The sequence below is a fragment of the Sparassis crispa genome (assembly GCF_003851025.1).
Source record: "Sparassis crispa DNA, contig_000012F, whole genome shotgun sequence".
Taxonomy (NCBI): domain Eukaryota; kingdom Fungi; phylum Basidiomycota; class Agaricomycetes; order Polyporales; family Sparassidaceae; genus Sparassis; species Sparassis crispa.
The window spans coordinates 461,880-486,041 of record NW_020939759.1 but is presented as its reverse complement, the minus strand read 5'-3'; the positions used below and the strand labels follow the sequence as shown (position 1 = coordinate 486,041).

Sequence of the window (24,162 nt, the reverse complement as noted above, 5' to 3'; positions counted from 1 at the left end):
CGGTATGTCGGCGCGAAACGACAACACAAAGGTTTCGCGTTGAGGTCATCAGCCCGAACCATGTTGCCAGTCCCCATAGTGCTCGTATTATATGCATGCATGGCTGTGGCTCCTCACCGAACAATTAATGTTTTCTTACAGGTTGGCCAACCATTGCCAAGCCAATAATTAATGCGTCCCCGGCCGTTAGAAAAAGTTGTATTCGTCAAACAAACACGAATCTGCATCCTAGATCCAAAGATTGGATCTTTGCTACAGGGGTCACTTGCGCCACCAAGAGTGACTGACATCATCGCAAACGCCATGGCTTAGGGTGTGGTAAATGGCGGCCATCCGCGGACGCTACCCCTCTCCAGGTCTTGCTATCGGACATTGCACCGCCATGTCTCACAAGACGTCCATCCTCCTGATAGGCGCGACAGGTATGTGGTTTGTTGGTTGCCAGCTGTCGAAAATACTGATAACAGCATCATATCTATTGATGCAGGTTATATTGGAGGCTCTGTACTCACTCGCCTGATGAAGCACCCCAACGCATCCAACTTTGATATAACTGTGCTCGTACGTTCCGAAGAGAAGGCCAAGAAGCTCGAGGCATTTGGGGTTCACACCGTCATTGGTTCATTCGGTGATACCGAAAAACTGGAAGCTTTGGCCAGCAAAGCCAGTATCGTTTTCAACTGCGTGAGCTTATTGTTTTCAGATCAGGGCGCAATCACTTACCTCCGGCCGTTGGCGAGGTATGTAGGCAGATGCAGATGACCTAGGCGCTGCGCGAGCAATCCTGCGGGGAATGCAGAAAAGGCATACCGAGGCTGGTGAAATTCCCACTTTGATCCACACTGTACGTTCTGCACTTATAATGGTCGGCTGTCTTTATTGGCACTCCCTTCTATGGTCCCCTGTCACAGTCAGGAACAGGTTTGTAACATAGAGAAGAGACGATGCAACCATTTTTACGATTTTGCACAGGCATTGTCACTGATAATGCTGCCGGGATGTACCCCATGTCCACTATCTACTATGACTCCGATCCCGACCAGATCGAGACGCTTTCCCCCACGCAAATGCACCGAAATGTGGACCTCAGCATCGTTAACGCAGACGCCAAAGGTGCGCTTCGATCCTCGTTATCAGCTCGGTGCCCGATATATGCCCGATACGCGTACACTGAGCATTGCTGCCGAAGGGACCATCAAGTCCTACATCATTCTGCCGTCTGACATCTACGGTTTGGCTTCCGGCTCCCTGGTAAACGCGGGAATTATGAACCCACACTCGGTGCAAATTCCTCTGCTGATCAAGGCGAGCCTGGATCGTGGCCGCGGCGGTATGGTGGGCGAGGGCAAGAATATCTGGCCCAACGTGCATATCGACGAAGGTTTGTGGACCACAGCTAAGCCCTCCAAGGTTCCCAAGCCTCGTTAATACGTTGCGGCGTTCTGTTTTAGTCGCGGACCTGTATATTGTGGTGTTCGACGCGGTGATGTCCGGGAAACCCATAGGCCATGGCCGCGAGGGTTTCTACTTCGCCGAGAACGGCGAACACCAGCTGTATGATATTGGAAAGGCAATCGGTGCTGCCCTTGTTGACCTGGGTATGGCGAAGTCAGACGAGCCGACGACCTTTTCGAAGGCAGAGCTGGACAAATATTTTGGCGGGGTAAGACAACACGGTGGTGTGTGCTCTTCGTGACGGTGCTGATATTTTATCGGCTGGATACAGTCTGCCGACCTGGGCACAAACTCGCGCTGCCGTGCTGAACGGTCTCGCGCCATCGGGTGGAAGCCCGTCAAGGGGACCAGAGATATGCTCGCTAGTGTGAGGCCCGAGATTGACAACATGATTGCCCGTCCGGAGTCAGTGAAGATCTGAGCTTCAAAATTATCAACATTACAGAATTTATGTAGGACAAAAGTCCAGTATCATGTACATTAGCATCTTACTTGTATCAATAAGGCCGGTCTTAACATCATCTTAACATGAATACCCATTACGGACGGGGATCCGTGTTCCAGCCGACAGGGAAAAGGAGAACACTTGTCACTGTTGAATGTCGAGGTACTGACGCAGATAGTGAGCCGCGTGAATACATGCATATGCACACTAAATGATGTGTCTCCTTTTCATGTTGGCTACTTCGTCGTCACTGTATCCGAGCTGCTGCAGGACCTAAGAAAGGCAATTGTCATAGGGGCGAGACTTCGTCGAAGGTGTACCTACCTCGACGGTATGCTCGGATAAGACTGGGGGAGGGCGAGAAACTGGCAATCGCTGTCCGTTATAGGACACAGCAGGTGCAACCAGTTTGATATTTCCAGCACGAGAATGCTGAAAAATGCTTAGCGAGCGACACCTAACTGCACGCTAGTAACAATTTACCTCAACCTCTACGACCATCTTTCTTGCAATTGCTTGAGGATGCTGGAAAGTGTGTTTGATATCATTGATTGGCCCGAATGGTATCCTTAACAGGTGAATTGTAGATAAATACCAACCACACAGACTCAAAGCTTACCCAAGACCGGAGAATTGTTCTATCCAGTACTGCTGGCTATGCTCAAGGAGAGCTTTCTGAATGACGCCAACTAGTTCAGATCGATTGAGCACTCGAGCCTGATTGGTGGAGAATTTAGGATTTGATGCAAGGTCAGGTCTCTTCAGAATATTTTCTGCGAGAAGTTTGAACTAGAAGATTTACGGTCAGTCAATATGACAATTCCGCAACAGAGGTTGAAGACAACTCACCTGTTTGTCGTTACCAGCCCCAATCATCAAAAATCCATCCTTACAGGGGAAACCCTGGTAAGGAACGATGGAGGGGTGTGCTGTACCCTGTCTGGAAGCCTCTTGACCAGCTATCAAATAATTAGATGCAATATTTGCAAGGCCAGCTATCTGCATAAATCATTCAGCTTTGAACCCCGGCATTCTATGAAACCGCACCTGCGTCTCAAAGAGATTGCAGTCTATCCAAACGCCTTCACCTGTCTGCTGTCTAGATATAATTGCAGCCATAATGGCACCGTGGGCATATAGCCCTGTAGCAACATCCGTCACCGCTACACCTACCTTACAAGGAGGACCGTCGGCTTCCCCTGTGCTGTGCACTTCAGCATTAGCTTATTATTCAGAAGGATCACAGAGGAACAACGAACATGTGCATAAAGCCCGCCTCAGCTTCAATGATCACATCATACCCAGCAGACTCCCGGTAAGGTCCACTCTGTCCATATCCTACGAGTCATCAAGGTATCCATGGGAAAGCAAGTCCGGAACATCTACCGGTGATACTGGCATAGATGAGCTTCGGGTTAATCTTCTTGCAATCCTCCCAGCCAAGACCAATTTTATCCAATTTCCCGGGTATGTAGTTCTCCACCAGAACGTCGGACTGTTGGATGAGCTTCCGCAGAATCTCTAACCCTTCGGCGGTTTTGAAGTTCACCGTGATAGATCGCTTGTTGCGATTGACGGCAAGGAAGTAAGCTGACTCCGGAGGAAGATCGGACGAACTCGAGGAGGCCTTTGGGGATGTCGGAGCAGACGGTGGATACCATGACCCTGGAAGACGTCTTTTGTGGTGAATGAGGAGAAAATCGCAGAGGGGAAAACATACTGGTGTCGTCCCCTCGGGATACTTCTTCCACCTTGATTATGTCTGCACCGAGATCTCCGAGCAGCATCGTTGCTGTAGGTCCAGCAAGAACACGTGATAAATCGAGAACTTTGATACCTCGCAGTGGAGGAGGCATCCCCCTCGGTGGGTGGTATACAACAGAGTTGTATCGCTGACTTCCATAGAGTAGTGAAGGACGCGACGAACGCGCGAACAAGCGGAAATTACAACGAAGTAAAGCCATCCAGAACCAGAGTGATGACTGCAGGAGTAATCCGTCAGTTGAACAGAGCAGCCGCAGGTATGAAAGAGTACGGGGAACCTGGGTCGGTACCTCGCGCGGGAGATCAGACGCCGGGCAGAGTCACCAGACACGACAGTCACGACGCTGGATAACTCGTCACGCGTTAAGCACGCGATTCCGCTCGGAAAGTATTTATGCTGTGAGGCATCTGCTACAACTTTTGAAATGGAAGGTTCGAAACCTATGTGCAATAGGCCAGTCAGCATAAAGCAGTATTTCAGAACACTGGTTACACTGGTTACACTGATACGACAGTCTCAATTTACTGCTACACAAGTCAACGATGTGACATCAATATACTGGACCAATAGACCACCCAGACAGAGATCTTTCAGGCGTGACCACGGACAGGTCTTGGCTCGTATCTGCGCGAGTGATCAGTGTTCGATCAGGCAAGGATACGTCAACGTCAACGTACGGCTCCTCAAGGTATGCAATTTCCTCCGGAGTGAGGTCCACGCCCTTCACGATCGCCTCCTCCAAGCGCGAAACAGAGCTACAGCCCACAATTGGGCTGCTCACCTTCGTCTGAATCCACGCCAACCCGATTTGCGCCATCGCGACGCCCTTCTTCTTGGCGAGTTCCTCCACGCGAGAGATGATGACCTTGTCGGACTCCTTGACCTTATTCTCGAGCATCGTTCCCTTGACAGAGTCTGAGCGGGTAGTTTCAGAACCCAACGGTCGCGCGAGCGCACCCGCCGCGAGGGGAGCCCAGGGGATCAGCCCAATGCCATTGAAGTTGCAGTACGCGATCATTTCACGTTCCTGAGGTGCGTCAGAGACCGTGTCGGATGACGGAAGTGCAGACGAGAACCCACCTCCTCGCGGTACAGCAGAGAGTACTCATCCTGCATGCTGACGAATTTGGTCCACCCCCGCTTATCCGCCACCTCGTTCATCAGAGCGAACTGCCAGCACCTCATGGAGCTCGCTCCGATATACCTGACCTTGCCGCTCTCCACGAGGTCGTGTAGCGCCTTCATCGTCTCCTCTGCGGGCACAGTCTCGTCAAAACGGTGAATCTGGAGGAGGTCGATGTATGTAGTGTTTAGGCGCTTGAGAGACGCTTCGACCTGCTTGAAGATCGCGGCGCGCGAGAGGCCGGACTGATTTATGTATTGCGGCTGAGAGCTCAACTCGGGGTGGAGGAATGCGCGGACGCCGACATCTTTGACGACGAGGCCGTGACACTTGGTGGCAATAATCAGTTCCTCGCGGGGAATGTTGTACTGTAGGATGCCCCATCAGGAAGACCCGTCAGAAGTAGTTCATCGAGGAGAACGGACCTGTGCGATGAACTTGGCGATCACACGTTCAGATTCGCCGTTAGAGTACATATTGGCTGTATCGATGGTGGTGACACCGCGATCCCAAGCAGCCTTCAACAGAGGGATTGCCCTATCCTCATTGATTACCCAGGGCTGCGAGTCATAGGTCAGATATATCAGGAGCAACAGACGAGGTCACTCACCGCCCATTCCGAAGAGCCAAAGCTCATAGCCCCAAGCTACAGTCATGCTGGATGTCAGGAGAATCTACGACAAGGGCAAACCACTGACGATGGGCACGGAAACGCGAAGACCAGACTTCCCGAGCTGACGGTATTCCGCCATTTTGAAGGTAGTAGAGGACATCTATCGAGTGTACTGCTGGTGGGTAAGGGTTTACGGAGAGCGACAGCCTGGCAGCAGTTATAAATGCTGAGCGCTGAACAACCAAGTTCCCGGGCATGATGACACACGATAAACGAGCGCATCGATGCCGTCGAATTCCGGCTGCAGTACAACACTCCCTTTAAGTTGATCCCAGCTTAAAGATCCTCAGAGTACTAGTCATAATCAGGTTTACGGTTAACCTGGGGCCCGATGCGTTCGGGGAGGCTTCACAGTATGATTCAATCACTGAAACTTCGATCTGGCTTAGTGGCAATGAGAAAGCAGCTGATACCTCCGGAAATAGGTAAGTAATTCCCTATTTTGGAAGGTACATACGCCTTCAGTATTGTCGCGTGTGCCGACGAATCGGCGAGGTCTGCAAAAACACTAATTTCACTGGCTTCAACTTGCGCGATAACATGAGTATCAACCAGCTAACAGTTGAAGGAAAAACAACGAGACCATTATTTCCTAGACTCGTGCCCAGTCTATAATGCGCCAAATGCAGAGGAACTGGGAGAGAGGATTGGCACTATACTGCCATGACTATCACCCCGTAAGTACATATTATATACAAGGCAGCTGGTTTCGAGCCTAACGGCATACAGTACACGGCACTGTAATAGAAATAACCCTTGCTATCGATATCAGATGGAACCTGTTCATTGCGTACTCAGTTCCTGATCATAAAAACAGTTGACATGTTAATCCACGTATCAGAGAGGTGCTTACCGGTAATCGCGTTCAGAGCAGGCAGTGTGCCTGCATCACAACAGACAAACGGTGCCATCCAGGTCTGGAAGCGTCAGTACGAGGACGTGAATATCAGGGAATAGTGTGTCCAAATTTGCTCCCGCTCCAAGATTGCTCCATTCGGGTTCATGGAAGGTTCACGGATCATGACTGGCTGTGCGTAAAGCATACAGCACCGTGCATGATGATGTCGGTGAGTCGCCGATGAGCGACACCGTCATACGAAAGCACGCTGAGGAAGACTAAAACGTACCTGCCCATAGGTACCGCTGGTAGGTTGGCACCTCCATACATTAGTGCTGCGCATGTGTCACAAGCTCAAGAGCGGATGGTGGATAACCCAGTTGAACTCCAGCACACCCGAACACGGGATTTCGCTGGGCCAATTGGGACCGTTCACAATGAGGACGTTTCGCAGCTCTGTTTCTAGGACGGCAGGTACTAGCCGCATGGGAAGAACATGGAAGAGAGAGAACGTCACCACGTCGGTCAATTGCATGATCGGGGAGGTCGCTGAAACAGATTGGGTGATTCTCCGAGCTGGTTCTATGACTCTGAGACAGGGTGAATCCATGATAAGTTGTACGAATATGCACACTTCTTACCGGTAACGTATCAGTCATAACATAGCCTTCAAGGTAGCTAGTACTCTGGCATGAGCTGTGCAAACAAACATGAATGCTCGTATGATGGAACTTACTTATTGCCAGGTTGAATGATGCTGTCCTGCTGGGGCCTCAGCAAAGCATGTCTATAAAGATGTACTTAACCTGGTGAGATAGGGACAGACGGTGTACGTGTTTGGTGACAGTATCTCCGATAAGCAAGCATGGAATTGACATAACGGTGACAGGCTCTGAATGATTCTGACGGACGCTTCGCTATTAATCCGTAAGGGAATTACTGCGCCCTACGACAAGTGCGAGAAGATGCCCGAAGAGCCGGCATAGGTGATTATCTTCACATCTATGGCAAAAACGGAAGAGTAGAGTTCCATTTACGTCGGATTGACCGGTGGATCGAGTTCGACTCCTACGGAACCACATAAACTTACCAGACAAAATGTTAAGCTGGATTATTCAGCATACCAGAGGGCGATAAGCGAATTTTCTGTTGTTCACTGGCCGAACGACACACCGCGTGATCGAAGTGGGAGTTGAGTATTGGGGCTGGGGAATTGCCTTTTATGGGCAGGCGCCCACCGGTTGCGCCGTCACGGTTGCGATGCAGGTGGGCCGACGGCAATATCCCGTTTCAAGATGGCTGCTGGGAACACCTCCCATTGACTCCCTCTTCCTCACCGTCGTTCACCAAGACGAGGGCGCAAAGGCACGGCAGTGCCATCGTCCGGGCGTCGAAAGTGAGCACAACGTTTTTGTTAGAACATCCATCTCACGAGATATGATTCGATCGTAGCGCTCCGTTCTGTGCCTCTCTTGTTATTTTGTCTCTGCCTCGCGCAGGTGTACTCTCTTCTAGTCGTCGCTCTTTGCATCCAACAATCGTTTTCTCTTTCGCTCGCTTTTCGTCGATATGCGTGTTCCACGCCGTCATTTTTGGAAGCGTCAAGAGGGCCCAGCTGCACCTTCCGGAATTCCTGGTATAGGTGGAGTAGCCACGCAGAGCCAGCAGAGTATCACTGCGACAGGTCTAATGATAGACACATCCGCATCTGCAGCTACTTATTCTGCCCCCCCGCTTGACGGATCGTCGATCCCGGTCGTAACATCTACGCCTTCCTCAACATCGTCCGTCAACCTCGCCACTTCTTCCCCTGCCTCTGCTTCTTCGGCCTCGTCCGGCTCCAACATACCTATTGGTACCGTCATTGGGGCTTGCGTTGGCGCATTTGCAGGTCTCACACTACTCCTATTTCTCTGTGTCTTCTGCTGCAAGCGCCACAACCGGGAGAAATCCCGCGGCGATCCTTCGTCCCTCGGTAGCACACGCGGTAATGCAGACCAACCCCGCAATCGGGATTCCACATGGAAGAGGTTGAACGGGGATAACGAGGACAAATGGGAGGGAATGCCAGGCAAGCGGGATGTCCGTCGTGATACGGAGATGACGGAGAAGAACTTCTCCATGTTCAAGAAATCGCCTAGCATTTATACGACTCGCACCGCAAAAACCATCTCTGACGAGGACCACGGCTATGATCTTCCCCCGTTCGAATTCTCGAAATATCACCCCAGTCTTGCGGCTGAGCTTGCACTTCAGCAGCCCCCGCGTCCATTCACTGAGCGGCAGGATAGTGGTGTCTCATGGGGCGGCTCAACGGCTGCGGACGAATCGTTCTTGTCTCTCCATTCCATGCGGGCGGACTCTGGGACTATGTCACCCACGATGGTGATGGCGAAGATGACTCCGCCCACCACATCATCTCCTGTCCACAAATGGGAGTCGGCCGAAGTTCTGACAATGGGGAAAGACGACATGGCTGGACCCCGGGAGGTCCAGAATCCGTTCATGGACGTCCACGAGGAGAGACGTAGTGTCGTCGCCAATCCGTTCTTTAACGCCCAGGAAATGCAGAGATCACGCACACTGACGCGCAGTCGCAGCAACAGCCGTACGAGTCGTACTCGCAGTGTGAGCCAAGGCCATAGTCGTAACACCAGCCATTCCACCATCGGTCGGAGCCAGTCGTTCCGCGCTTCTAATCCCTTCATCGACGTGCACGAGATCCCTGTATCTCGTATTGCGCCACCAGCCGCTATCCACGTCCAACACGATTCTGTCGCGAGCGGATCCAGCGCTAACTTGTTCGGCGACCATGCGATGAGATCACTCATCGCAGCACTAGAAATGACACAGGAGGAAGTGGAGGAACGCTTGCGCGTCGTGTCGATGCAGGCGTCGACCATATCCGGAGTGTCATCGTTGACAGGTCTCGATGACGAAGAAACCGATATCGCGACTGTGCGGAAGTTCCCCATGCCCCCTGCGGGCAACCGATCCTCTCCGTGAGCCGTTCGGTGTCATCGCCCACCCTTTCGTTCGCAGCTCTTGTTTGCGTACCTGCTCACTGTTGATCGTGAGTTGGGGTACGCCTTTCGCTCACGCGTACATCTTCCTGTCGCGCTGCTGTGCTTTATACCTACTTATCCGCTTCCATCTCCTATATCCCAGCGCTCTGGCATCGCCATTCCCGTTCGCAGCCTTCTTGATCGTCGATTCTATTCATTCTTACTGTATTATCCTTACCCCTTGCTCCTTTCTTCTTTATTTATTGGCTGACCAACTGCCTCAATCACGTACGGGACCGCCACACATTTTAAAAACTGCTGAGCCATGGGGAAATACCAATTTGTGGACAGAATCCAGATTGATGGCTCTATTCAGAGCAGGTCGACGACATTATTGACGTGAATGACTGCCGTCGTTTTCACGTTCCTGTAAATACTAGAGCATGGGCATGAAAGATGTCGGTCTGTGCATCACAGTCAACCAATGTTCGAAACACTGCGAACTAAGTAGACCAATCATCACACGACGCTGTCCTCCCAAAACATACCCAGTCCAGCATTACCTCCAAATCAGTCCCTGGAGATACTGATCCGACTATTGTGCTAACGCGGGTGCCTTCCCCAGTACTTGTCAATATTGCTTCGTCTCATGAGACACCGCTGCTTTCATGGCAGCAAGGACATTTTTTCTTTTCGCCAACCCCTTACCAGCACGTATTTACCTACGTTAGAGACTGTTCCTTGGCGCGCTTGATCGCCTGCTTGCAGTAAAAATACACAGATTTTCACCATCATCGTCAATATTGCTTCGTACAGTCAGCCTGAGTCAGGCACTCGCACTTCTACGCTTTCCTTATGGAGGCAGTATAATATCCGCTGGAAGACCCCGACCGCCTCGGAAACATCTTAACATTAACAACGCCATCTCCAAAGAAAGCGGTAAGAGAATGGTAAATTTTAATGTCGTTCTTGGGCTTCTCCATGCTCGTGTGAAGCCATAGGTGTTCTCGTTCGCAATGCGATCTGAGGTGGGTGCCACGTGGACTGTCTAGGGTCCTTCTCACATTGACCTCCCATCCCGGAATAGCCGTAGCGATGCCAACTTATCTACCATGTTTGCAACGGCTCCATCTTAACTCTTTCCCTCCCCTCCCATACTACCGTATACCCAACGGTTCGCAGAGCCTTCCGAGCTCACCGTTGGTCAAAGTGGCGTAACACGTACACTCAAGTCCGCAAGAGCTAATTTATAGCTCGTTTTCATTCTTTTGTATCGACGTTCTTTTCAACCTCGTTCTCCACACGCGTCACATACACCCAAAATCCTGTTCAGAAGAATGTCGCCGTCTTTCCAGCTGTTCGCTCGTGATGGTTCGAATTCAAGCACGCTGTCCCCCACGATGATAGCTGGGATTGTAGTAGCCGCCGTACTTGTCGCTGGATGCGCCATTTGGCTGAGTATCTACACCTACCGCAGAAGGTCTGCGGCAAAGCGGGAGGATGCTATTGGGGCATCCTTCCTTGCTGTTAGAGGGTTGGTAAGAGAGGATGAGGAGAAGGGAGTTTTTCCAGAGTGCGTATATCTCAATGATGCCTTTGTAGACTTCTCAGTTAATTTCGCGCCACAGTCTCGAAATTCAAGGAGCCACGTTCTCCAGGAATCGGCTGACCCCTAGCATTGTCATGCCAGAGAAAGTGGTTCTCCGTGCGGGTGCAAGCCGTGATGAGATCATTCGCCATCACGCTACCGAGGGGACGCTTCCGCGTCCGTTCGCTCCTTTCGCCGCTGGTGCAGACGGTGGTCGTAATTCAATGCGCCCAGCTTCAACTGCCTCTTTCCTCACCATCGATTCAAGTTCGTACCGTACCAGTATCATGTCCTCTCGCCCTACCTCCGTCGCCTCCTTCGCCTCATCTGACGCCACTCACAAACGCAAAGTCCGACAGCTTTTCAATCCTGCACTTCCAGATGAACTCGTCGTCTCGCTGGGCGAGCGCCTGTCGGTTATTCAGAGCTACGATGATGGATGGTGCATCGTGGGGAGGGACAGCCTGATGAAGAAGGGTGAAGCGGAGCTTGGGGCAGTACCAGCCTGGTGCTTCCTGAAGCCCGTCAAGGGCCTGCGGGCTGAGCGCCCGATACGGACGAGCAGTTTGGGCGTCACCGTAGTCATGGAGGGACCCGGTTCCAGAGAGGACGTCATCTCGTGGTCCAACTTCTCATAATGAACGCCGCATTTACTTGCAATTTGCGACAGTGGCGATGTGGGTCCTGCGACACACGCTTTTCACCTTCATCTCATCTCTACACCCCCCGCTTCACTCGCACGTCTACTCGACAAAAGCCGCGTCTTACGACATTGACTCCCACATACCCCTTCACTTACTCCAGCTCCTTGCCCTCCCTTGTTCGCCCTAGAGCTGACCTCGATGGGATCTGACATGTGCTCGAGCTGTCCCAGTGACGATCCACGCATGTATTCTTAGTTGTTCTCGTTCATTCGTCGGAGCTGTGATTCCGTTCATCCGTCCATTTCTACCAGCCAGCCAAAACATGCACTTCATTATTCTCTGATGTTATATTTATCTCTTCCTCTCATTGTATGAGAAGATGTCGCTTGCGGCTTGTCCCCTTATCAGCCTTTAGTCTGTGCGGTGCTCTAGCTATGTACAGATTGTCCTACAGTCTGGTCGATACCATGTAGAGTGTCTAGCGTACTGTAACAAATGGCGAAGATGTTGCCAGTTGTTTCATGCGCCGCAGGGCGACAGACCGCTCGATCGAAGCGAGACCGTTCGGAGTCAGGGAGCTTATTGCATCATGTCTGCGAGACCACCACCACCTCCGTTACATCTTCTTCGGGCCCACACTGCACAAGTCAACGTCGTGTACTTCTCCGATGACAATGAGCGGCTCTACTCTGGGGACCTGGCAGGATCTGTCGTGATCACGTCGACGCGGACGCTCAGATCTCTGGCATTGTGGCAGGCACACACCGATGGCCTGCTCGGGATAGAAGAGTGGGCGCAGCATGTCATCACGTCCGTACATGTGCATACGGCGCCCTTCTACCCTGTCTGAATTTCGTACATGCGTTTGTTGGAACAGCCATGGGCGGGATAATAAATTGCATGTGTGGATATGCGCGCAGGAGCCGGCTACTGCAGTCGGGGATTCCGCTGTCGCGCCAGATCTCCTCACGCCAAAACTGTGCTATTCAATGGACGTAAATGCGCTAAATTATTGTCGATTCTCTCTCTGGCCTTTGTCCAGTGCTGACGCAGACGGGGAACCGAAGGCCCTTCTCGCGCTCCCTAACCTAGTGGAGTCTTCATTAGTGAGTACATTATTCTTCCGTTATTCTCGTTCTTTGTGCTGAAAATTTACAGGCGGATGTATGGACATTACCTTCCCAGCAAAGACTGCATGCTGCGGTTGGAAAGAGCGGCCTGCCTGTCTCTCCAGATGGGCGCGGACAGAATTCTACAGGTATGGTTAGACTTCGATTTCGTCAGCATCGAAGTCTATGACGGCACGCAGGTATCATCATGTCGATGCACCTATTCGAGGTTGCGCATCCCAGTATCTCCGACCAGACGCAACTGCGACTGTTGTGCGCCTACGAGAATGGAAGCGTGGCCATGTGGGAATATATTAGGACGGACAAGGAGACGTCGATTGAGGGTATTGGCTGGGAGAGGGTGTGGGAAGTGAAATTGCACGTTGAAACAGGTGGGTGTATGCGCATTTCTGGTCCGGTACTCCTTATTCGAGCACGCCGCCATGCAGTGATGGCGATGACGGTGTCGAAGGACAACACGCTTGCTCTGACTGTTTCAGCAGATCACCTTATAGGCCGTTATGACCTGCAGGTGAGCCTGCTACGCTCTTGACCGAAGTTTACTGTGCTGATTTTTCCATTTACAAGAACGCTGACATGCCGGAAATGGTGCAATCGGCTTGTGTAATTCACAGAACAAAAAATCCAGGGAACAGTTCAATCGCAATACGTGACGACGGGCGGGTATGCGCGGTCGGGGGATGGGACGGAAAGTATGTGCATATTCCCCTTCTCCACACCTGGTCTTACCCCGCTTATAGGGTCCGACTATTCTCAACGAAAAGCATGAAACCACTCGGCACGCTGGATTATCACAAGAAAAGCTGTACGGCGGTCGCTTTTGCGAGTCAGGAGCCCCGGCAGGGCGAAGTCCCACTGTTGGGCGTGGATGAGGACAACGAAGATGAGATGAGCGGTGAGGAGAAGGCGGAGCGGACCCGCTGGCTCGCTGCGGGCGGTCAGGATAACAGGGTGTCGATCTGGGGCTTGATCAGCTTCGACGGTGCGAGCTCTTAGGTGCATTGACCTCCGAGCGTGCGTCAGAGTAAACATTTCTCGGAAAAGTCATAATATTAGGGTCTTTATTGTGCTTGATTCTGTCCTTTCCTGTTGATATCCAAAATTACTTATTGCATTTTTCATCTTGGAGTTTCTTTGGCACGCCGTACACTTCTACAGTGCTTCCATCCAACACTTACGCAGACAACTTTCAGGCAAGATTATGCGGTTAACTTTGGTGCCATCGACACCGACGTCATTCACAGTAGATCGGACATTGATCTTTAAGATCTACTGGGTCGATCAATATCTAACTACTAACACGACAGGCAACGGTGGCTTACCACCAGCCTCAGCAAGCGGATAGCAGAGAGGGAATTGTCTTTAAAGCATCTTTCTTCTTGATGTGCACTCGAAGGTAGTTTTTCTGACAACAGGTTTGGCCTGAGACACCAGCCTGTCAGGCTAATTGCCATATATGGAAGGCAATCGGAGGACGGTTTTACTGTCCTCCGAGTAACTAGTCCTTGCAGTTAAACCTTTGTCCACCCGTGCAGTGCGAGGCACAGTTGATGTTCATTAAGACAATTCCATCTCTGCAATCCGCCTCCATTGATAGATTGTCCGAGGCCATTGCCCGTCGTGTAACCAACTTCAACGACGAGGCGAATATTACATTCGCGAGCAAATCCAGGAGCAGTGTTGTCTGACCAAGGATATTGCGGCTATCGCAGTAGTAGTGGCGGGATACTATTCAGTCCTCGGGAATGACGCGTAACGCAGTGATAATTCATCAGACAACAACACGGTAAGGCAAACTTTACGTTCTATGGATGCACGATAAATCATGTAAACGATAAGCGTATCAAGACATCCTGCCGCATATCATGAGCCTTTGTCAGTTAACCCAAGCGAAGTACTCCATCCGCTGCTCGACTGCGAACACGTCATATAATGCACCGTTGAAGGATAAAATATAAAATGACAGTGTAGAAGTTATAGCCAACGGCTCGTCAGCTGAGCATCTGCGATCGGATTGGCGTGGATTGTCACCTGCGAAGGTAATTATTTTCAGTCAGGAGTTCGGACGGTAACAAACGGCCAGGAACACGACGTGAACTTCTCCTCCTGCCACATGTTGCACTCAAGCACAGCATCGTAGTACATCATACAAATGCCCCAAACTCGGTATGACTCGGTATGCGAGGCACCGGCGACGGGACTGCGACTCACGTGGGTTAGCCTTATTTCGTTCAATGGCCGATTTTTTGCGTTCACAGGGACCCGTTCCATGGCGTCCAATGTGGTGTCTGCGCCGTCAATAACCTGCAATACAGCATCATCAATGAGCAGGAGAGCACTTGATACAGCCGCAGAGGAGCACTATCGGCTCGCACCTTGCCAAAAATGGTGTACTTCCCATCCAGGTGCGGCTGTTTTGCGTAGGTGATGAAGAATTGGGACTTGTTGGTGTCCGGACCAGAGTTGGCCATGGCGAGGATGCCACGATTGTTGAACTAACGTGGGCGGGTCAGTTTCCAAGGACTGAGATGTGATGCCTGATGTGATGGCGCGAAGGCGAAAAGGAAAGAAGGCCGTGCAATACCTTGAGTGTCGACCGGATCTCGTCTGCGAATGGTCGGCTCCAGATGCTCTGGCCGCCCTTCCCTGAGCCAGAAGGATCGCCCGTTTGGATCATGAAGCCCTTGATGTTCCGGTGCCAGAGGCAGTTGTCGTAATAGTTAGACGCACATAGGGCGAGGAAGTTCTGTAGCAGGACACCGCAAGTTAGTGTTCGTGCATGCACTGTGCAGGGGAAAAAGGCACCTCTGCGGCCTTGGGCACTGCTTCGCAGAAGATCTCAACCTGAGAACATAGGGCGATTGCGATGAGCTATCGCGTCATAGGATAATGAGCGCCGTACTTTGATGTCCCCAAGAGAAGTATGGAGTGTGACTGACTAGAGAGGTTCAGAAGGATCAATCAGATTTTTTGACAGCGTCAAGGTGCGTACCATCTTGCGAAATGCAAACGGTGCGGGCCTGTGTAAGCTGAAACTTGCGTGGTGGCGCGGGAGAGAGAGCTGTCAGACTTGGCGGTGTCGATCAAGACACGTCTCCGGTCTTGCCGCCGGCACGGCCCAGCGCCGTCCCGAAGAAGTGACTGTGATTGGGCGAGATGCTCCGGGTGGACCGGGAGATTGGCCGGCGGGCAGCCACCGAGGCCGGAACGAAGTACGCTGCGGGATGTGTGCTACGATCACTGCCCGGCATGCTTCTCTCTTCACCATAAGGCGCCCTTCCCTCTTCTCCTTCTCCCACCACCATCACTACCGCCTCTCCCCATCTCCCCCTCCTCCCCTAGCTCATCCACGAGCATGATCACCGCATCGAGACCCCCATCGGTGCATAGCATGGCGACTACGGAGTCGGGTGATCCGCTTGCCATACTTCTCCGCCCGCCCGCGACGGAGAGCGACGTAGATCGTGCTGCGAGGCTTATGAGAGAGGCGGAGGCCAAGAGGATCAGCGACAGTATCGACGAGGAGCTCAAGCAGGAGAGAGAGAGGTACAAGAAGAGCAAGCAGGATGTCAAGGTGCATACATGCGCCTTACACTCCCGAAGATGTAGCTGCTGACGTGTACGCTACCACTCCCCAGCTTCTTCTGCTTGGCCAGGCGGAATCCGGCAAGTCCACTCTGCAGAAACAGTTCCAACTCATGTACAATCCCACGTCCCTGGAGGATGAACGTCTCTCTTGGCGTATCGTCATCTTCTACAATATCGTCAAGCCTGTTCTCCGCATCCTAGATGCACTCGAAGTATATGGAGACGGCGAAGATGAGGATGACATGGCTTCAGAGAAAGTCTCTGGCTCTCCGGAGAGTCGGATGCGTTTCGGTCCTCCTCCCTCCAGTCCCAGTCCCAGCCCGGATTCGCACGACGGTCATCTGTTGGATAACCCAGTATCGTCGCTTTCTGCCTCCAATTCGGAGAACCAGGTTGCGACTCTCCGTCTTCGCCTTTCACCTCTTACGTCCGTCGAGTCCTCGCTCGCTAATCGTCTTTCCGGTGGTATCGCTGTCTCAGGCTCTGGGAAGGGGAGCGTGTACGTTCGCTCTGGTTGGCAAGCGCGTGGCCTTGGTTTCAGTTTGGGAAAGTCGAGGGATCGCAGGAAAGGCCGGTTCAGTTTCTCTGGAGGACGCGGTTCCATCGACAAGTCGCGGGACGACCGTGATGATGTCAGTATCACTCATTCGATAGTGGAAGAGAAGGATCAATTGGCGGAGGAAGTAGCATCAGTCCTCAGTTCCTGCAAAGATGACGTGAAGGAGCTTTGGAGCTTGCCGGCTGTCAAGAGACTGCGTGACAAGAGAAAGGTCAGATTGGAAGAGTGGGCGGAGTAGTAAGTCTCGGGGTTTGTGCACGGTTCATTTACTAGCAAGCTGATTTTAACATCTGTCAGTTTCTTTAAAAGCATTGACAGAGTATCCTCCACTGGCTACGTGCCGACCACAGGTTTGTCGCCAATTGCTGTTGTGGTTAGGTTGTATCTCATGCTACTATAGATGATATTCTTCATGCCCGTATTCAGACAATGGGCGTTGCGGAGCACGTTTTTGACGTCCCGTTACACGGACGAAACGTCACTTGGCACCTCTTTGACGTTGGAGGCGCACGAGGCCAGAGGCACACATGGGTTCCCTACTTCGATGACGCGTACGTTGATGATCGCTGTGGGCTTGCTCGATACTGATGGGTTATCTCAAGCACTGCGATCATTTTCATGGCACCAGTCAGCGCCTTCGATCAGGTGGGTTAACGACACTATTCTACCGTCTGCTTCCCATATTAACACTTTGTCACACTCATAGTATCTTGCCGAAGATCCCCGCACGAACAGAGTTGACGACTCTCTGCAGCTCTTTCGCCAGATCTGTTCTAACCGCCTCTTGAAGAATGCTCATCTAGTGCTATTCCTGAGTATGGTTTCTGCCATTCATTAAAGCTTACCTACTTCTCACGCTGTTCCCCATAGACAAGACAGACGTTCTCAGAGAGAAGCTTGGGAAGGGCACGAGAGTCAGCAAATAGTACGTTTCACCGCATTGCTGATATTCTTGACGGGCCTCTCATTCGTCATAACAGCATTACATCTTACGGTGATCGGCCCAACGAGTTCGAGCCCGTAGTCAATTACTTCGTCGCGCACTTCACTCAGGTACACACGCGTAACAATGAGAACAACCGTGTGCTCTATACCCACTTGACCAGTGTCGTCGTACGTGTGTTTGTAATACCTCCTTCCACCGTCTTGACTAATTCTGTTTCCAGGACACAAAAGCGACGCAGAGCATCATCACGAACGTCCGCGATTCTATCTTCCGCGACTATTTGAAGTCGGCCGCGCTCGTCTGATCAGCTCCGAGCGCTCGAACCCCTTTCGCCGTTGCCATGAATCATGACCTAATGGTTCTCTTACACTGGAACACTGTATTCGTACACACTACAGCCGCATACCCTAATTGCCCGCCGGTCGAGCGAGCGCTGTTGTCATCCTCCCCCATGCATTGTTTGTACTACATGCAACCTGTTTTCTGTTCATGTTTCCGTCCCGTCTTCCTAGTTGTCTCCTCGGTACTAGTGTACTATGCCCATGTACTGCAGAGATTGTACCAGCTTTCTTGACCCGTGTTCGTCGTCTCCCTGTTGTCTCGGATAAAGTCCGTATAATCGCTCGCATACATGTAATGTTTTCGAGGTTTGATGTTCGTCCCACGATTAGATTGGCGAATCTGTCATCTACATACTGTTGTATCACCCTCGTTGTTCGTATAATATATACCACGTTGAAGCTGTCGGATCACAATGACTTCTATCCATGATAGACAGCACAGCTGTGGGCGTGTCATCGCCTCGAGCTTCCCCGTGGGAGCAGGCTATGCAGGAAGATGACGGCTGCGCACCAGCGCACAGGGCACGTTCCAAACGAGTCCGTCCGCGATATCGATAAGCCGTTTGAATTTCCAGGTAAAAATATACACGACATCCGGAGGAGTACTTCTTTGTGTTCCTCTGTCACAGCCGCTGTACATGCCGCGGTAACAGTATCACCGCTTTATGAACCCGACGAGTTCCTTCTGCAGCTCGCGCTGCCGGCGCGCCTTTTCAAGGTCGTCGACGCTGCGCAGGTCGAACACGACATCGCGCGTCTTGCCGAAGTACACCTGTGTGCAACAGATGTCACGATGAGACCCAGGGGCTGGCGGTGACGAAGTGGATGCGCGCGCACCTCCTGGAGTAGATTTCGCATCTTGATCTCCATCTCCTCGATCATGCGCCCGGTGTTGGAGATGTGCGAGGATTGGTCTTGGAGAGGAAAGTCTTGTTCTGTCTGCGGGCGGTACGATGCGTCAGTATGATCGATGCCGAAGCCAAGGCCGGCGCTGTAGATCAAGGACGAACAGACCTGACGAGTCATGCTCCCGCTCAGCACGACCTCCCCCTCCCGTTTCGCATCCTCTGCCACTCCTTTCTCGTTCTTCACGGTGCCAGACGCGGTGGACCGGTCGACTAATTGCAGCATTATTGTCGACGTGAGCTTGTAGTGCGCTTGGCGCCCCCGCTCAGCTGCCTCAAAGACGTGAATGGAATCCCAGGAGCCGGAGGGTTCGGTTGGGGATGCAGCATTCAAGACTGGGCCGGGGAGGTAAGATAATGTATGTAGACGTGGTTTGTGGAGGGGAGGACATACTCTTCTTTAGCAGGACTACGCCCGCGAACCCTCCATCATCTAAGTCCCATAAGAACACGGAGGACACGCCTCCTTCATAGTACCTAAGACGTAAATACCAAAGTCAAGAGTGTGGCCGAATGATGAAAATCCGAACGCACATTTCACGATACGTGTCAAATGCCTCGTTCGCGGTGATCTCGAGCTTGCGAAGCCTCAGCGAGGGCACGGTCCCGTCCTCTAGTGGTGGGTCGTACTCATTCGACCATGGTGACCTAGAATGTCCAAGAGTGAACGGCTGATCAAGTGTGAGTCAACATGCATGCTCCACACAGCATCCCTCAATTCCGCGTAGGTGTTGCACCTCCAATATATACCGCAGACACAAAAAGAGACGTACCGGTAGCTTTCCCCGTCTCGATTATAATCGCAGATGAGGTATTCCTTCCCCGTGGCGCGATCGGTCATCACCTTCAGCGGCTGGTCGACGCTCCCGAGGAGGTCGTCCGCGTAGTCCGGGCACATCGCTACGAGCGATGCCACGTTCTCCTCCACATGGGTGGGCGGGAGACGGCGCATCAGGTCGAGCATAAAGTCGACGAGGTCGGCCATGTTGGTCTATAAGCGCCGCTGAGAACTATTGGTGGAATACGTAATGCGTACGAATTGGAAGACTGCAGCGAGAGTACTGTAAGAGTCTATACGTTGTCTGAGTGGTAGAGAGTCAGACGCCACGCGATGCGTTTACGGCTAGCCGGCGCCTATACGCGTCCAACGCTCACGGTGCAACCACATACAACATGCACGCCCTATCCGATCGTCAGACGTCGTAAAAGTTTGTAGACGTCTGCAATAAGAACTAGTGCAGTAACTGGTACGCGATGCCGGACTTTCGGTGTCACAGGTACTTATAGCTGACAAGAAATTTGGATGTGCAGCGTACTCTTGTGTGTCTTGTACCCGGGCCTGCCTCTAATTCAAATCGTTTGCTGAAGGACAGTGACTTGCCTATGTCACCTCCTGATTGAATCCTACATCAACATTGCTGAATATAGCTGCGCAGCCGGACCTCGACAACGCACTCATGCCTCGCAAGATTATCGAACTTGTTACCCTGCTCATTACCGCCCAGTGGCTAGGTGACGCGGTTGGCGGCATGTGGGGAATTTTGTCCTCATCTTCATCGGCGAATCGCCACACTTGGCTCTGAGCAGCCGCATGGTCAACTCTAGTCGTACTAGAGCTAATCCAAGGTCTTCCAGTCGAAATGAAGTTCTGTTATCGGTAACGGAAATTCCTTTTGACTGCAAGCCAGATCTCCGACACACGCCGTACTCAGGAGGGTCCAAGTACTGGGATCTCGCACTTCATAGCACTACTGACAGCAAGAGTGTCATTGCCGCACTACACACTCAATTCACCGGACTAGGTTCCCTGCACCGGTATACGTTCGAATTATTTTATCCGGTACGGTATTTCCGAACAGTACTAATATACGACTTCCGTTCATTTGCCGTCCGACATCGCCATGCCCTGACTACCGATTCCCGAATCTCATCCAACAGGTTTTTGCCCGACTTCGTTTGTCATGTCCCTTCAAGTTTCTTCGCATTCTCAGAGTCGATGAGGCGCACACCGGTAATGAATTTCTATCTGATCGTGTCTCAATGAACGAGACCAATCGTTTGATGGCCTCTGTGCAAGCTGCCAAGTTGTCAATTCTGGCGTATCCCGCCTTCCGCTTCCTCCATCAAAAACTCCATGACGCGTTCGTGTTCGACCAAGTGACTGAGGAAGGCGGGACCAATGTTGAGATTCCGGGTGATATGGTACGCTGCTGTCTCGTTCGAAACGAAGCAGGCGATCTTCGCGATAGCCCGTTTCTTTCCGTAGCTGACGCACTGGACGTGGGGCTCAAGCGCTCACTCTCTCAACGCTCATAAACGTGAGTACGTCGATCAGTTGTGGATGCCAACGCGTGATCATCGCGGCTGATTTTTCATGTGAGAGCTAGTTCACATGGTCACCTCGGGGCAGGCAGCTGATGGCAATGGCTGCAATAATGCAGGCGATAATGACGAGCAGGACGCGATAATCGCTCTCAGCACCGTTAGATGATGAGTCGGCATCTATAGATAGGATCTGCGGGTAAGGATTGCGACGTAGCGGTGATCCCTTTGACCGTGCGACTCAAGTTGAAGCGAAGTAACCATTCGAACGCGAGGAGACTCTTTCATTCATGATTCGTTTGTGTCTCCTATGTCTTCATCAGAAGCGGCGGTTACTTTATCCGCAACACGCCCCTTGACACCTTCCTGCGAATTGTTCCTCGCGTTTGAGATCTCCATCACGTTGAATTTCTGCAAACGATAGTAGTCTTTCACGATACTGATCCCGCAAACGTTCTAAATCGATGTCCGAGGTATCATGAACATCTGGCCTACAACGGATCAAGAATGCAACGCACCTTGAACACTTCGACAAGAATGAAGACTTCTGCATTGTCAAGATCCACTTTGTGCCCTTCAGGAACACATTTAGCGATTTCTTGGATAATCGTCGTCCGTGAAAGCGTGCTATGGTTGCGCAGCCTGAGCTCGATCTTGTACTGGGATTTTTGTGAGCGGGAAAACAAGCGGACAACCCGCACTCACTTTGTATTGCTGATCCGGATCTACGGCAAAGAATGGCTTGAAAATGCGAGTGCAAAGGGATTGTATCTCAGGCAAATTGACAGGGCAGCTTCCAGCTACCGGAGTGAACCGTTGCGCATAACTACAGACAACTCAGAGTGGGAAGGGCTATACTCCGCGCGTTGAGACTCACCGAGTTTGCGTTACCCCAGTTTCAAAAACATTTTGAATATGCTTCACCACTAGCTTAACGGGGTCGACTGGTGGTTTGCACGATATGAAGACCACTGAGATCACAATTTCAGAAGCTATGAACTGATTGAGAGCTCAATGACGAAGGACTTGCCGCATGGTGTATTTGTCTGACAATTAGCTATGGGATTTCGTAAGTGAAGGGTGAATGGATCGCATTGACGCACATACTGAATCTTTGCTGCTTCCTCGGTCGCTTCATCGAAGCAATTTCCCTGGCAATTTGTTTCTCGATATCACCGTCGTCATCATCCGACTCGTCGGGGTCTTCTTTATCTTGGGCTCTCGACGAGGATCCATCTGGCCATAATTCTGATGCGAGCTAGTGTAATTTGTAAATTGCCAGTTTGGAGCACCTGCTGATTATCCTCACGGATTCAAAGAGGTTATACAGCTCCCTTACAACCTGCTTTTCTTTACCCTTGATGCAGGTCACCCACACACCAGGACCGTCGATGGATCGCTGCCCCCAGATGGGAGTGCCGTCCTATAAAATCGAAGATCAGAGCTCACTGCGGCAAATATATCACTCGATGCTCCGAGTCTTACCGAACGAAATCTCTGTCTTGCTTTGTCCCTTTCATCGCTCTTCCTCTTCTCATTTGGCATTAATAGTACAGGCCTAATATGCAAACCGATTTCGCTTGTGTTGATTGCATTCTTTAATAACCGTTTTGAGTCCTGACACCGTTGACGTGGGTTAGGGTTGGATGATTGAGCCTCCTACACGGCCAGACATCTGCGGCACCAGAATGGGGCCTGAGAGCGGAGTCGCCGCAACAGCCCGTGCCCGGCACGATTACTACCCTTTTCGTGTAATGATTTTACGGTATTTAAAAAATAGCCTTATACAGTGCTTGGACATGTTGTCAATTCAGCTGCATAGATAGGCCCATGACAGCCCGAGTGCGACCCCATTCCAGGGCTGGCGGTCAGACACCAAAACAGCCCTCAATTCACATGCAATTATGGGGCCGTGGCAGCCCAGAAACTGGCTGAGGGAAGGGTCAGTCCGATGCTTCAGTCAGGGTCACAAATGATCAATCCAGCCAAAATCCCATTTTCGTACAAAACAAAATGGTATAGCACAAATTTATTGCATTTTTGTATGCTACATGTATGCTATGGGAGAGTACAACACCCACATGCCGCTTCGCGATGATGCAGCATGCTTTAGGTTGGGCACGGCGGATGGAGGGTCTTGGGATGGGAGGACGGTAGTGGCAGAAAGGCAAGAGCAGGATGCCCACACCGACACGAGAGTACAACACCCGCATGCCGCGTTGTGATGACGCGGCGTGTGTCGTTTGGCACACTGTTGATCGGGCACGGCGGGCAGAGGGGCTTAGAAAGAGAGGATGGCGGTAGCGGGAGCGCGAGAGCACGACGCCCGCACGCTGCGTCGTGATGACGCGGCGTGGCGGCGTAGCTTGTTCAAGGCCCACTTGACAGGCATGACAGGCAGAGGGCTTTGGAAGGGAGGACAGCAGTGGCGGGAAGCAAATATTGCTCCTCCCGCTAACCCTCCTGCGCTGTGCCGCACTTGTGAATGCCCCGAGCTGTGAACCAAATCCTAAAAAATCTGCATATCAGAATTGGCACAAAAAACAAAAATGTTAACCTATCGTGCGACGCATGATCAGCACCTCTCAACGCGAATGTAGGTGGCACGTAATGTGCCGTGATGCACTGGCGCCGACAACTAGGAAGGAAATCTAAATGAATGCGGGAGACGCGGGTGGTGGTGACACGACGACAAGGATGAGAATGTTGGTGGCTGGAATTGGGTGGACATTGGAGACGAAGGATCTGGGTAGTGAGGAGCGTGAGCCAATGGAGGAGGGAACGAGACATGAATGCACGAAGCAGAGCCCGCAGACGACCTGCGGAATTTGAATT

The 24,162-nt window shown here is 51.8% G+C and overlaps 11 protein-coding genes across 11 annotated transcripts; 6 read left to right on the top strand and 5 right to left on the bottom strand.

Moving 5' to 3' along the window:
- Positions 1-382: 382 nt before the first annotated feature.
- Positions 383-1,876, top strand: SCP_1301660 (hypothetical protein; the record flags this gene model as incomplete). Its single annotated transcript, XM_027763463.1, has 8 exons — positions 383-422; positions 488-684; positions 749-844; positions 912-921; positions 973-1,113; positions 1,190-1,381; positions 1,452-1,663; positions 1,727-1,876. 8 exons carry the CDS (start codon positions 383-385, stop codon positions 1,874-1,876), a joined length of 1,038 nt encoding a protein of 345 aa, XP_027619264.1.
- A 231-nt stretch (positions 1,877-2,107) lies between these two features.
- On the bottom strand, positions 2,108-3,687 carry SCP_1301650 (hypothetical protein; the record flags this gene model as incomplete). Its single annotated transcript, XM_027763462.1, has 9 exons — positions 2,108-2,173; positions 2,225-2,332; positions 2,384-2,468; positions 2,520-2,689; positions 2,750-2,899; positions 2,948-3,104; positions 3,160-3,238; positions 3,287-3,565; positions 3,621-3,687. 9 exons carry the CDS (start codon positions 3,685-3,687, stop codon positions 2,108-2,110), a joined length of 1,161 nt encoding a protein of 386 aa, XP_027619263.1.
- A 568-nt stretch (positions 3,688-4,255) lies between these two features.
- Positions 4,256-5,540, bottom strand: SCP_1301640 (Aldo-keto reductase dtxS3; the record flags this gene model as incomplete). The annotated part of the gene is made up of 6 exons (XM_027763461.1): positions 4,256-4,289; positions 4,343-4,692; positions 4,746-5,156; positions 5,214-5,348; positions 5,399-5,434; positions 5,487-5,540. 6 exons carry the CDS (start codon positions 5,538-5,540, stop codon positions 4,256-4,258), a joined length of 1,020 nt encoding a protein of 339 aa, XP_027619262.1.
- Positions 5,541-7,868: 2,328 nt separating this feature from the next.
- SCP_1301630 (hypothetical protein) lies at positions 7,869-9,305 on the top strand (the record flags this gene model as incomplete). The annotated part of the gene is made up of 1 exon (XM_027763460.1): positions 7,869-9,305. One exon carries the CDS (start codon positions 7,869-7,871, stop codon positions 9,303-9,305), a length of 1,437 nt encoding a protein of 478 aa, XP_027619261.1.
- A 1,336-nt stretch (positions 9,306-10,641) lies between these two features.
- On the top strand, positions 10,642-11,530 carry SCP_1301620 (hypothetical protein; the record flags this gene model as incomplete). The annotated part of the gene is made up of 2 exons (XM_027763459.1): positions 10,642-10,877; positions 10,933-11,530. The coding sequence occupies 2 exons, from the start codon at positions 10,642-10,644 to the stop codon at positions 11,528-11,530; spliced, it is 834 nt and encodes a 277-aa protein (XP_027619260.1).
- Positions 11,531-12,125: 595 nt separating this feature from the next.
- On the top strand, positions 12,126-13,662 carry SCP_1301610 (ASTRA-associated protein; the record flags this gene model as incomplete). The annotated part of the gene is made up of 7 exons (XM_027763458.1): positions 12,126-12,346; positions 12,414-12,642; positions 12,695-12,794; positions 12,846-13,037; positions 13,095-13,177; positions 13,234-13,358; positions 13,407-13,662. The coding sequence occupies 7 exons, from the start codon at positions 12,126-12,128 to the stop codon at positions 13,660-13,662; spliced, it is 1,206 nt and encodes a 401-aa protein (XP_027619259.1).
- A 978-nt stretch (positions 13,663-14,640) lies between these two features.
- Positions 14,641-15,661, bottom strand: SCP_1301600 (Peptidyl-prolyl cis-trans isomerase-like 3; the record flags this gene model as incomplete). Its single annotated transcript, XM_027763457.1, has 7 exons — positions 14,641-14,697; positions 14,878-14,970; positions 15,042-15,161; positions 15,251-15,412; positions 15,472-15,510; positions 15,569-15,604; positions 15,659-15,661. 7 exons carry the CDS (start codon positions 15,659-15,661, stop codon positions 14,641-14,643), a joined length of 510 nt encoding a protein of 169 aa, XP_027619258.1.
- A 360-nt stretch (positions 15,662-16,021) lies between these two features.
- SCP_1301590 (Guanine nucleotide-binding protein alpha-4 subunit) lies at positions 16,022-18,063 on the top strand (the record flags this gene model as incomplete). Its single annotated transcript, XM_027763456.1, has 9 exons — positions 16,022-16,240; positions 16,305-17,050; positions 17,111-17,163; positions 17,214-17,364; positions 17,416-17,458; positions 17,520-17,628; positions 17,684-17,738; positions 17,794-17,926; positions 17,980-18,063. The coding sequence occupies 9 exons, from the start codon at positions 16,022-16,024 to the stop codon at positions 18,061-18,063; spliced, it is 1,593 nt and encodes a 530-aa protein (XP_027619257.1).
- A 692-nt stretch (positions 18,064-18,755) lies between these two features.
- SCP_1301580 (F-actin-capping protein subunit beta) lies at positions 18,756-19,990 on the bottom strand (the record flags this gene model as incomplete). The annotated part of the gene is made up of 6 exons (XM_027763455.1): positions 18,756-18,872; positions 18,938-19,039; positions 19,115-19,341; positions 19,400-19,482; positions 19,540-19,653; positions 19,779-19,990. 6 exons carry the CDS (start codon positions 19,988-19,990, stop codon positions 18,756-18,758), a joined length of 855 nt encoding a protein of 284 aa, XP_027619256.1.
- A 1,055-nt stretch (positions 19,991-21,045) lies between these two features.
- Positions 21,046-21,496, top strand: SCP_1301570 (hypothetical protein; the record flags this gene model as incomplete). The annotated part of the gene is made up of 3 exons (XM_027763454.1): positions 21,046-21,207; positions 21,272-21,323; positions 21,393-21,496. The coding sequence occupies 3 exons, from the start codon at positions 21,046-21,048 to the stop codon at positions 21,494-21,496; spliced, it is 318 nt and encodes a 105-aa protein (XP_027619255.1).
- A 119-nt stretch (positions 21,497-21,615) lies between these two features.
- SCP_1301560 (Uncharacterized protein) lies at positions 21,616-22,872 on the bottom strand (the record flags this gene model as incomplete). Its single annotated transcript, XM_027763453.1, has 8 exons — positions 21,616-21,783; positions 21,846-21,986; positions 22,033-22,153; positions 22,205-22,298; positions 22,358-22,384; positions 22,435-22,585; positions 22,637-22,750; positions 22,813-22,872. The coding sequence occupies 8 exons, from the start codon at positions 22,870-22,872 to the stop codon at positions 21,616-21,618; spliced, it is 876 nt and encodes a 291-aa protein (XP_027619254.1).
- Between the last annotated feature and the right edge of the window lie 1,290 nt (positions 22,873-24,162).